Raw genomic sequence first — 13,115 nt, 5'->3', positions numbered from 1 at the left:
GGAGGGAGGAAGCGCGTGCTGCAACTCCTCAAGGGGCTTCTGTCTTGGAGGGCGCTAAGCTGTCAAAATGAAAGAGACTCGGGCAGGGGTGGGGGCTCCAGCTAGACTGGAACCCCTTCTGTGCCAGGACCTGAAGCTTGCCTTTCAATCTGTCTGTCTGGTAGAGAGACCTAACAGCTCTCAGTGACAGTCTGGGTATTAAATTTCACAGAAGCTTTAATTCTGTATTTAAATAGACTGACTTTCTGTGACTAAAAGGAAGATGGCTGAAAGAAGAGTCTGGGAAAAAAAGCAAATGAAATAAATTTATTTGTGGGAGAGAAACAGTCTGATCCACAATGATCATAGTACATAACCACCAAGCCTGGGGTGCTCTGGCTGCACCTGCCTTAGGGAGAAACTCTGCCCAGAGCAGAAGCAGCCAACCAACCTGGGAGTCTCAAGCAACACATCTTGATACAGTAATAAAAATACAAGAGCAAATACTCACTACTGTGTTAGCTACAATCTACTAAATATAGAAACAGTTTAGGGCCTTTTAGTTAAAAAATGAAAAAATATGTCTATTACAGTTTTATTTCAAGCGTTTTCCATTAAATACAACTTTTTATGTATTTGCACTCACTAGAGATAGCAAAAGAATGTCTTCATAAGCATCTGTAGATAAAACAGACAACTCATTTGAACGTCCGAGCTCTGGAGTCTACTTTGCCAGGTATGAGCTCAGCTAAGAGGAGGAAGCGGTGCTACGGGAAAATACCTGGCTGGATCATCGAGGCTTGGACAGTCTGCACATGTAGCTGAAAAACTTACATCAAGGCCAAAACAACGTGAAGACAGAGAGAACCCACGTGGTTCCTTGCCAGTGAAGCCGTCTCGTTCCAGAGAGGAGGCTTTCCAGGTGGATTTCCAAGTGTGTGGTCCCAAGTTGAATTCTTCCCAGTGCAAGGAGCTGCCTGTGGCGGGAGGCGACACTTACTGATGGCACAAGCTGGGAGGAAAGGGTAAGCTGAACTAGAGATGGTTGCTGATAAGCTGCGTCCCTCAAGTCCCTGGGCCTCCTCGCAGGGTCGGCCGGGCGGGCGGGCGAGGGCCCTCATTGCACTGTACACATGGAGCTGCGAGGCGGGTTAACAGTTCTTGACATGGGTTCCTGGTTGTAGTTTACAATGTCTGCCTTCACCACCCTCTGTCATAAAAGAAAACAGAGTTATTATCAGGCCATCAGCACAGTTAGAAACCCCTCTGCAGTCTGTTTGTGCTGTATGAACTCTGGTGAACTCCTGCAGACAGACATGACCCATGAGGCAGGAGCTGGTACTGAGAGACCCAGTCAGAGGGATCTAATGAAGAGCTGGGTCTTTCTTGTTTTCTGTTTGTTTGTTTTCTAAAGCGGCAGTGGCGGCTCACTCATGGGGTCTCGCCTGGTTCCTCTGACACTAATTTAAAGTGACCATGCAGCTCATGAAAAGTGACACGTCAAGAGGAAACCATCAACCTCAGTTACCATTAAAGCAACGGAATGAAAGTGAGTCATCACACATGTCCGTGTGCAGAGGTCATTGCTTCCTCATCTCAGAGTGAAAGTCACTGCTTGTCATAGTCCCATAACCTGCTACATGTTTTAGAGTCCTTAGGAAGAGGTATAAAAGTGAGGACATGTCTAAAGAAGTGTTTTGAGTAACTCCATTTTTAAAACTGTCCTCCTAAATGCCTAGCTCACTATGAAGAACGACTCACACAAAATAGGACCCCAAAATAGGCAAATACTGTATATACTCGAGTGTAAGCCGACCCAAATATCAGCCAAGGCACCTTTTACCACAAAAGCTGCATTAAAAATGTGCTGAAAAACTTGGCTGATACATGAGTATATGCAGTACTTCAAATTAAAAAAAAACATATTTAAACCAGAAGTCATTTTTAAATCTTCCCTCCTTCTCACTAAGCACATTTTAAGGGCTATTTGAGAAGACAAATCTAGCCATATGTCCAGATATCTAAGTAGCGAAGTAGAACATATGTTAATTTCTGAGTAATAGTCTTAACTAAAACAGGACTTTTTCTTTTTTCAACTCTTTTAGCACTCTGCATACCCAGGCAGACCAAAAAAAAAGTAATTTAAAATAAGGTTGTAAAATATTCTTTCAGGTACCAAGCTATTTCAGGAAAAATGGTAAGGAATGAATGAGTAATGAAATAACTGCCTCAATTCTGTACTGCAGTACAGGGGTCACAAATGTGACCACGAGATCAAGTATGTTTGAAAGTAACTGAAATGTTATTTTAATTTGTTGCAAATTCTTATTTAAGTTGAAAGTCTCTTGGCAAAGAACCCATTTTTCAAAATCTTACAATAGTACTTCAAAACCCAAACCAAACCCACTGCTGTCGACTGAGACCCGGGTCAGCCCTGCAGGACAGAGTAGACCTGCTTCTTAGGGATCCTGGGGGCAGAGTGCCCCACCTTTTCACCAGCAGAGCAAGGTGGTGGGTTTGAACCACTGATCACATTGCTTAGCAATTCGGTGCTTAACTCACCGTACCACCAGGGCGTATGCAATACTTAATTACCTGGGATATATGGTAATTATCTGAACTTCTCTATTCATAAGGAATAAAGACCCCGGCCCCGTTCACGCTCTCTCCCGAGCCTCCTCCACCAATTACAACATGGTGTCCATGAGTACCTGCACTACTGCACTGTACAGATTCTACTCTGAGCAGAGCTGGCATGCTGGTTCTCGTCTTCCGGGTACTTCACTATTCCTGCCCTGACAATGCGCTGTCAATTCCATGCAACACAAGCAAGATGAAAAAAGCAGAACGGGGAGGGGGGAAAGGAAAGAAAGAGACAAAAATGAAAGCATGTTCAATGAGTGGCAATAGAAGAGGGCAATAAAGCAGAAAACGGAAATAAACACACTTTATACATGCTACAAAAGAAAATGCAGAACATTTGTAAACAAAAGCAAAGAAGAACCAAGAAATAACATTGACGATTCAATGAGTGGCACAGCTTGATGCACTGAAGCTCCCTAACAAAGAGAGCTCTACTTCGGACCCTACAGTTACCCATAGCACAGGTAAAGGGCGGGGCTTCAGAGCGCCCTTGGGAAGCATGGGAGATTTTCTACCTAGAATGAAGGGAAATGTCTGCTCCATTGCCTCTGACCAGCAGTGCTGAGGAGGCTCACTCACTCACAACTGGGGACGTGTGGGCGAATTTAACAGGATCTGCCCGCGAGTTGCTGTGGACTTCACGGGGAAACACACAACTGTCACACAAGGCACACCCAGCTAAGTGTGCTGTTTGGGGCTGAGGGGAGGCTTATAATCTGCTGTGGGAACACAAAGGGAGGACTGATTCGTGTTCTTTGAAGGTGGAGAAGGAACGTAGAAATCAGAGAAAGCCATAAGCGATTTGCCATTTTTAAGTCAAATCATATTTATTGCTGATGAAAGACTTCCTTTTTATGCGAACTCCCCTATCCTCCCAATCCTATAACCTCCGTACTTTCAAATTCCAAAAGAAACCAACTTCAGTGTGCCGTGGTCTATCATTTCTTTTAAAACCTCACTGAATTCAAAACTTAAGCACCACAGCTGTTGCTTCAAGCATTTAAGGGTTTTGCTGAACACGCTCAAAATTACTTGGTTATTTATTGCTAGATTTCTGATGACAATAAGACCATGTAGGACGCATACTGGTATGTATAACTGCACTAACATGCTTCCCAATTTTTTGAGTCCTGAAACTATCTTCTCTTACCCTAAAACTGCAAATTTTTTCTTATTCATTATCAGAAAGTCTTCCCTGCATAAGGGCATCTATTACTTTATAAGCAGAAATAGAGAATTCTGTAAAACAGGCTGCTGTTTGTGACACCGTCTTGAACTGCAACTGGGAAAACCCCCAACGACAAAGGGGTGTTTAGCGTACAGGAGCACATGAGCCCTGAGTGGACCTGCTTACATTCCCTCTTAAGGAGTATGAACTTCTGGACAAGGCCGGAGATGGATGAGGCACTCAACCTGTTGCTGTCAACAGAAGCTTTATCCAGTACCAAACAAGGTATTGGGGGGGGGGGGGCACCAGTGCCATGCTGAACACTGTCATATGACCTCCCCAAACCTAACTGTATCATGCCAAACTGTGGGATACAAGGAAGAAAAGGGATTTTTTATAATCAGTACGGCACTCATTAATTCCTCAAAATGCTGTTTTAAATCCTACCCTATAAACACAGCCAGGTTCCTGACCTGTGGTCAAGACACTGGACTAACATAAATGACTCGGGTCTTCATCATTTATTTCCATCAAATGAAGAACGTTCAATGCAACATCCTTCTTCCAGGCCGTTTGACATCAGGCTTTGGTCAATGTCCCTGCACTGGCTCTGCAGACCCAAACATTTGCTTTCCGGGTGCAGAAGAGTATGTGCCACACACACTTCTCGGTAGGTGGGTTCCCAGTAATCTGCTTGCTTAGGAGCCACTTGTTGAAAAGGTTACCTACAACACACCAACTTTTACTTTTGGAGGCCAAAGAAGCACATGAGATTATTCTCTGCTATGACTGGAGTGAAAATAATTATCCTTGGTAAAGCAGCTGGGCTGCAAAAAAGGGGGAGACTTTCAACCAGATGGACCGACACGGTGGCTGCCCCGATGGGCTCAAACAAAGAACAGTCGTGAGGCTGGCACAGGCCCAGCCATGGTTGGTCTGTTGGACATGGAGTCGCCGTGAGCTGGAACTGGCTCCACGGTACCTCACAACAGGAGGAACGCAGCCATGTGGCTACACACTGGCACAGCCCTTATTTCCTAAGTACTGATCATGGAAGTGGGAGCTATCCTGGCAGAAAGCAAGAAATCAACCTAGAAGTTGGGGGAGACAGGCATAAGAGGAGGATCTTGGGAAGACACTCAAGATAAATTTGGTCATTTCTACGCTGTAACTTAATCCAGATTTATCACTGAAAAAGTTGTAGTTTTCCAAACCTAGTATGTGGAGCAAATGTACCTTAAAGGCTAAATGTGTGTCACTGTCTTTCTTTCAAAGCCAATCAGGATTTTAGGTACTGGAGAAATTTATATACAAGATGCGTGCTCTCTCCTTTTGAGATACATATAAGTGTGCCAGGGAAAACAGAGGTATAAACTATTAATGAAGATTATGATTTGTAAGCATTCAAAGAGCAACAAGATTACAGACTGCCAATTAAAATGTAGACGATGATGTTGTTAGATGGCATCAAGTCACCAATGATGGCCCAGCCCTGAGCCACCCTCCCAAAGTGCCATTGTGGCAGCCACTGTGGCAATCCGCCTTGCTGATGGTCTTCCTCTTTTTCAATGACTCTCTAGCAAACATGATGTCCATCTCCAGTGACTGATCTCTCCTGAAAACAAGTACAAAGTACATGAGATGAAGTCTCACCCTCTTCACTTCTAAGAAGAATTCTTTCTGCTTGTACTTCTTAAAGTTTTGCTCATTCTTCTGACAGTCCACAACAGTATGTTCCATATTCCTCGCTAACACCATCATTCAAACATATCAATTCCTTATATACTATTTAGCTTTTGCATGCATGTTAGGATATTGAAACGATCACGGCTTGAGGGTCAAAGTATGCTTTGGCACTTGAACACATTGAAGCAGACTGACTCAGGGCAATAAATCATTTCATTTCTTGACTGATGCTTCCAGGGGCACTGGTTATGGATTCAAATAAAATGAAGCCCTTGATACATTCAATATTTTCCCCACACATTATGATGTTGTATAACATGCTCTGTGTTACAAAGCTTGGTACTTTGCATACAGTAGAAGTGTTTTTTATAAGCTACTTGTCCCCTTCTTATAGCAGGCCAGTATGTGCTGCCAGAACATTCTTATCTGAGCAAGCTACTTTCTCTGGTCTTCACACTCTCCGGATCCATGAAACACAAGGGTTGTTTACATGCTGTCTAAGGACCCATCTAGTTTTGAAATTACCTGAAAATTAAATTTGAAAGTGAATAGGTAAAAGTCAAAATGGGATGTGAGATATGGGCATCCACTAAAAAAAAAGTTCAATATTTAAGGGTAAGAGCAGTGTTTAGTATAAGAAAGAAACTCCAGTGCAGTGTTTGTGATGCAATCGGAGAAAACAATAATGTGATTAACATCTGGGGAAGAAGAATCCAAGTTTCTTACCAGCTTCTAGTATTGAATACTGACCAATATCCAGAAAAAACAAAGTCTTTAGGACCGGGGATAGGGGACGTCTCATGGGCACCTGTGTTGGGCAGTGGCATGTTAATAAAGATGCAACCAGAATTGGGGGCATGTCTGCTACATGCTAGGTTCTTTGTTTGACAAGGTCATACACATAAGTAAAATACTGGGAGAGGACAACAAGGATCGGGATCTTTACCAAGTTAGTGGATGTCTCAGATGTGAGAGAACGTTTTGTTTTAAAAGAAACTACTGGGTATCTAGTTCAAGCCAAGTCAAAGTCATACTTTGTTAATTTTAGTAAGTAAAAATTTCAAGTATTAAAAGTATATTAAGACCTCTTACTACCAAAGATCTGGGCAGCAACATCTCCTTGTTTTGATTCAAGCTGAGATAGACAGATAAAGGACTCTGCTTTCTTCTACAATTACCGAAGCATTCTTGAAGAACTAAACGTTAGACTTCCTAGAAAGTGGCAGCTGAAATCTACTTCTCTCCTAAAATTCTGCTGTTTCACAAACAAATAAAAATCTGTGCAATCTGGGATATTAGAATACTTGCTAATAACTCATCCCAGGGTTCACATTCACTTACAGGGAGGAAGGAGACTGCAAATGAAACTTCAAACTACATTGGGAATTGTGAAAATTGCATGTCTAGTGTACTTAGGTGTTTATTTGTCTTCCCCTGATACCTTTGAGTATCATCTCTTTATCTCCAGATTCCAGTGTGTGGCAAAAAACATGCCCTCAAAAAATGTTCCTAATAAACTGTATTCATACGCTGTTCTCCCTTTCTCCTTCATGTCCTGGCGGAGCTTAAGAAAAATTCTGCAGATACAGGAACAAGCTATGTTACAGTGAAAATGGTCTCTACATCATCAGTTAATGATAAAGCCCTCATCATAAGTATTGCAATAATGTGCCTTTGTTTAAAAAAAACATGCTCATAGGTATAACAGAAAAACATTGGGTGGGGGGGGTGGACGGACATGGATTGAAAAATTGGCAAAAACAATTAATCCCTACATTTGCATAAAAATGTGGTCACAAATCCAATTACCCACAACAGCAATTTCCATGTGACTGGCGAGTTCAGCACCTTCTTTATAAAGCAATACAGGGTCCTTTCAAAAGTTACCTTGAATCCCTTCAGAAATACTTCAAACTGGCATTTTTTTTTAAAAAGCATTCACTAAAAACAGGCAGTATACAAATGATCTTTTAAATAAACTTTAAAAAAAATTTTCCACTCTGCAATATTAATTGTTCAATCAGTCATTTCATTGGAAAGGGCAGCAAACTATATTACATTAAATGCCCCAAGTTCAGAAAAAGATAATGAGACTTCCAGCCACGCACAGAGGAATCCGACAAACATAATCAATGTAGCAGTCCTTTAAATTACTCTTCAAATGAATCCATTAAGGGCTCAGCCAACACACTACAGCTAGAATTCACACTCACAGCATAGGAGGGAAGACATGTGCTACTAACAAACAAAGTGGGTGTGAAGGGCAGTGCTGGGATGATCAACACACCGATATCTTCCCAGTGCACATGCATGTGGTTTGAGTCCATCTCTAAAGTCACCAGGTAACTGTGCTCTCTCAAGGCAGGAGCTCGGAAGTGTAGAGAAGCATCTCCCCAAGTCACACCTTTTAAGAGTATCCTGCTACCCCTCCCTCATGCGGCTCTCCTTCAGCCTGAGCCTGTCTCCTTCTCAGTCAGCAGGCCAACCTGCCAAGTGCCAGGAAGGCTTCCCTCCCGCCTGAGCCCACCATGCACTGTTGTATTATTGTGCCTTTCTCTGTTTCTTCGGCCAAGGTATCTCGGCGTGATCCTAGATTACTACCTACTCCTATGCAATCGTCCCATAAGTCCTACTTCGTCTATGCAATGTTTCTTGCACCCAGTCTTCCCTTCTGCACTCAGAGCAGTCTCCTTGCCTCTTTCCCAGGCAACCATACTAAAAAGGAAGAAACTCAATGTCATCAAGTCAATTCCAACTCATAGCAACCCTGTGGGACAGAGTAGAACAGCTGCCCCTTTGGGTTTCTGAGCTGTCGATCTCTATGGCCACAGACAGCCTCAACTTTTCCCATGGAGTGATTGGCGGATACAAACTACTGCCTTCGGTTAGCAGTTCAGTTCACGACCCACTAACACACCATGGCTCCTTTCTAATCGCAGACACAAAAAAAATTCCAATTTGATAATTTTTGTTATTCCTACTTGAAAATATTTCCCACTGACTACAGGGTGAATAAAACTCATCAACCTATATAATCTGTTTGCAAAATCTCCTTCCATTCTGACACAATGGTCATTTAACTAAAATCTGCTCTTCTGATTCCAAAATACAAGTCACACTCCTTTGCAAGTGTGTCATTTATGGCAGCTTCTCTTTCAGCATTGACCTCTCCCCCAAGTCACAGTGCAAGACTGGAAACACGAGAGGCACAAGCAGCACACAAACCTGGGTTCAAATCCTGGCTCTAGAGCCTCCTCAGTCCCTCATGTGGGTAAGTTACTGACCTCTCTTCAGTCTCTATTTCTTGCCAGTAAACTGAGGCCATATCACCTGGCCCACGGAGTCATTCTCCCTCACAGCCATCGAGTTGATTCCCACTCATAGCCACCCTACAGAACACAGCAGAACTGCCCCTGTGGGTTTCCAAGACCGTAACTATTCATGAGTGCAAAGCCTTGTCCAGTGCATAACCACTACACCACCAGGGCTCCTTGCAGAGTTGTTAGAAAGAGTCAATAAGGTAACATAGTGTGTAGGTAACTAGTCATTTTCTTCATGGAAGGAGGAGGACATTTTTTAAACTTCTTCCAGTCCTCTTTAGACTCACGACTACGTTGAGAACATATGTTCAATAAACAGTTCGTGATTGCTCGGTCATCATTCATGGGCTCTCTCATCAAAGAGAACCAAGAAGCATAGGAGATCCTTGACTTCGGGGCCCCTCCAAGGTATGTGCATCCCTGCCAGTGCTTCTGCGGCCATCTCCAGCACACCTTTGTCTCCTCTGGGGCCCAAACGAGGAACCATTCTGATGTGGCCCGGAGTCAGTTCCGTGGCGCAAGACGTCCCTGCACAGGGCCTAACCCTAAGTGCTGGCACAAATGCCTTCTGAATGATGAGAAATCCAAGGAGCCAACGTCTAGGAGCGCCAGATAATGGAGTCCAGTCCCAGAGACAACCGCATCAGCACAACCATTTTCAACCGATATTTGCTATAATTGCTTTCAAAACACATATCTAAAGAGTCCACATGAGGATAAGACACAGAACTAACTCTGAAAGAATTAAAGAGAAAGTTAAGGGTGGGAGAAGATAATTATACCTTTTTAGTTGGATGGGAGGGTAGGTGGAGGAAACTGAAGGAAAATGCAATTCACTTATTGCTTCTAACCAAACCACTTCTGAAGCTTCCCTTTAAACTATAGGCTCTTGCTCTGATTTGTCATTCTATCACATATGTGAACTGGTGTGCTATTATAGTGGTATTTTTAAGTGCTTGACTCTGGTGTTCATGTTTATTTCTTAGTCTATGAGTATGGATACACTGTATTTTTGAGGGAGGAAAAAAAGAGCACAAAGAATTATGCAAACTACCTAAACCAGAAGAAAAATATAATTTATTTAATTTGGCCAGTGACCGCTCCTCTAAGAATTCTACTGTATTTTATGATTCTTGGTTTAAGATTTACTCTTTGGTTTCATATTCCTGTATTATTTTCCATGAAGGAATATGACTCAATTTAGGTGGAACAAAACACTCTTTTATAAAGTGTTCCTTTTAAAAAAAAAGAAAGAAAATCCTATTAGTACACTAATTAGACAAAGGAGCTTTAAAAACTCATCCTCTTTCCTACTCTCCTAGAGTACATGTATTTATTGCTGGAGCCAGACATAGTTCTTGAACCCTGGCATCAACGTTTATAGAAACAGGAACACATTATAAATCCATGCATAAACTTTCTAGGACTATGGAAAAGAATCAGAAATCCTTAGTCATCAATAACATCATTATAAGCTAACAATAAAATAATAGCCAAACCAAACTCACTGACATTGAAATGAAGCTGACTCATAGAGACCTTATGGAACAGGGTAGCTGCCCTTGTGGGTTTCTGAGACTCTAACTCTTTAAAGGAGTAGAAAGTCCCATCCTACCCCCTTGGAATGGCTAGAAGATTCAAACTGCTGACCTTGTGGTTACCAACCCAAACCACTAAACCACCAAGGCTCTAAAATAACATTTAGAGCCAATTACATAATAATGAGGATGTTTCAGAGATAGATAGGTAGCACTGATTTCTAAAATCAGAGACTTTCAACAAGCAAACACAGATTGATGCCAAATAGAGTAAACCTTTCTGAATAAAGATTAAGTTTTGATACATAATCTTAATTGGGGTGAACTATAAAAAGAATAGTGGAAAGTAATCTTGTTCACTAAGTTAATAAAAAACAATATGGCAGGCTCTTTAACCAGGGCTTATTGATGAAATCTTATAATATTAATCCTCTTCTTTCTATCACAAAGGACAAAAAATGACATTGCAAGTGTGCTGCACCTTCTGCAGTAAGCCCCGAGTCATGCAATCTGCTCCTCAGGTTGCTGAGAAGATGTACATGGACTGCATCAGTGAAGAAGGATTCAGGAGTGGAAATTAGTATCTTGTAAGCAATCCATTATTTAAAACAAAAAGAGAGAGTTCAGAATAATCACCTGTGACTGTTCTATTTCTGCTTTGTTTAACTTGATTCCCAGGATTTCAGCAGCAACTTTCTGAAAACACAGGAAGACCTACAGAACAAAAATAAGTATGGAAGATTTAAAACAGGCATATTCAAGTTACTTTCAAATAAATTAAGCTTCATAAAAAATGATAAACAGCAAAAATTACAAAAATATGATATACCAGGTAATTCTAAAATTAGCTTTATTTAGCAAATACAGCAATTTTTAAAATGTAGCAATTTTTGAAAATGATTAAACCATTATTTTTAAATTCATGCAATTAACTGAACTGGTGTAAAATTACACACAGCTCTTTAAAAAAGATTTTTTTGAGGCTCTTGTCAATTTCAACAAGTTATCCAGAACTTTTGACCAAAACACTGTAGCACTCTTTACTGCATTTTTTTTATCAGCTCACAGCATAAGAGCAGCATATTCCATTATAAAATCAAACTCACTGCCATCAAGTTGGTTTAGACTCATAATAACCTTATAGTCGAAGGTAGAATAGCCCCCATTGGGGTTTCAAGGCTGTTAAGTATTTTCAAAACCAAACTGCTGTATCTTTCTCCCACAGCGAGGCTGGTAGGTATAAACCAGTGACCTTTCAATTAGCATCCAAGCACTTAACTAGTACACTGCCAGAGTTCCAGAAAAAAGATAACCCTAAAACCCACTGCCACTGAGTTGATTCCGACTCCTGCTGGCCCTATGTGGAGTTTCTGAGGCTGTAAACTTTAGGGAAGCAAACAGCCTCCTCTTCCAAACAACAGCATCACCAAATGGGCGGTGGGAAATAGTTGTGACATCTATGAAAAATGACTGATATTATGGGTTGAGATGGGTTGCCCATCAAGAATTTTGAATGAAGTATTGAAGCTCTAAGCCTCATACCTGCCAAGTGGCCCTGTTAGTAAAGACTCAGCAAACGCCATCAGCTAAGTCAGCATGTGGTCAGGGAGCACGTGCTCTGGAGCTGGGAGCCTCACAAAGAGGAGAGGACGTGTACAGGACGGATGCCGGGGACACTGCAGTTGCAAGCCAAGGAACACCAGGGTTCCAAAGGCAGAAACGAGGCCTGAGGGGGGCCTCTGAGAGTCCCAGATCCACCAGTCCAGCTGTAGGACGTCAACCCTCCCTCTGGAACTGGGAGTGAGGTTCCCGCTCTGTGAAGTCACCCACTCTGTGGTATTTCCCCGTGGCATTCCTAGGAATAGCATCACAATTGATATCCCTCCAATGTAAAATGGCCATGCCATTTAAAAGACAAATAGTAACAAGTTATAGACAGATCACAAACAGAAAAGCTCTAGCTAATGAAGCGTTTATAGTTTTGATCTTAAAAGTACAGGAATGGTAATATTAAAAACTTTGATTAACGTAGTGAAAGATCTTCTTTTTTTTGCCTAAAAGTTAGGCAAACATTTGTGAATAAATAAAGTTCTACAGGTTTAAAAAGGGACAGTGATAAAACACACTCATAACAAGGCTGGTGGTGGTAGCAGTTACCTTAGTCTTTCTAGTGATTTGGCAATATGTTTCAATTCCTTTTCTAGGAATGTACACAAAGGAAATAATCAGAAACTTCAAACTTTCTGCACAAGATCTTACACTAGAGAATGCTGTCTAAAGCATGGAAACAATCTATGTGTCCAACAATAGCGACTTCGCTGAATAAATTCTTAGCAATCTACTTAAAGGATTAAACATTAAATAGTATACAAAGCATACTTCACACAAAAATATAAAAAAGTAATCGCCATAATTATTTCCATATGATATTTTGGTAAGTCTTATCACTTGTGCTCACAAATCCTGCCCCTAACACTACTAGCTGCGTACCCTACACCCTGTCATTTAGCGCTGGGCTGCTAATCAAAAGGTAAGTGGTGTGAGCTGGAAGGGGGAACTGGCATCATGAGTTCCTGTAAAGATTTCGAGCAGTTCTAGTCGGCCCTGCAAGGGGTGCTGTGCCTCTGAATCAACTCGACAGCTGCGGGTGGGTTTTCTTTATTCATGAGCACCAGAAAAAGGGCTAGATTCAGCATTTCTCAACTTGGGGGTCTAACGACCCTTTCACAGGGGTCACCCCATTCATAACAGTAGCAAAATTACAGTTATGAAGTAGCAACG

General features: G+C 41.8%; 1 protein-coding gene across 3 annotated transcripts in view; it reads right to left on the bottom strand.

Moving 5' to 3' along the window:
- Window positions 1–278: 278 nt before the first annotated feature.
- RAB28 (RAB28, member RAS oncogene family) overlaps window positions 279–13,115 on the bottom strand; it is an 82,655-nt gene continuing 69,818 nt past the window's right edge. Inside the window, exons 6-7 of one of the 3 annotated variants that reach the window (XM_075544525.1) lie at window positions 10,971–11,048; window positions 279–1,189 (exon numbers count right to left, since the gene is read on the bottom strand). In XM_075544525.1, coding sequence (XP_075400640.1) covers window positions 1,097–1,189; window positions 10,971–11,048 — 171 coding nt within the window. In that variant the 3' untranslated portion in view covers window positions 279–1,096. Of the gene's footprint in view, window positions 1,190–2,680; window positions 2,786–2,881; window positions 5,406–10,970; window positions 11,049–13,115 lie in introns of those variants that run through there. The other 2 variants (XM_075544526.1, XM_075544527.1) reach the window with 2 other exon arrangements.

This window comes from Tenrec ecaudatus, chromosome 3, assembly GCF_050624435.1.
Source record: "Tenrec ecaudatus isolate mTenEca1 chromosome 3, mTenEca1.hap1, whole genome shotgun sequence".
NCBI classification, from domain to species: Eukaryota; Metazoa; Chordata; class Mammalia; order Afrosoricida; family Tenrecidae; genus Tenrec; species Tenrec ecaudatus.
Note: the sequence above shows the minus strand (reverse complement) of the source record. Positions and strands in the feature narration are given on the sequence as shown.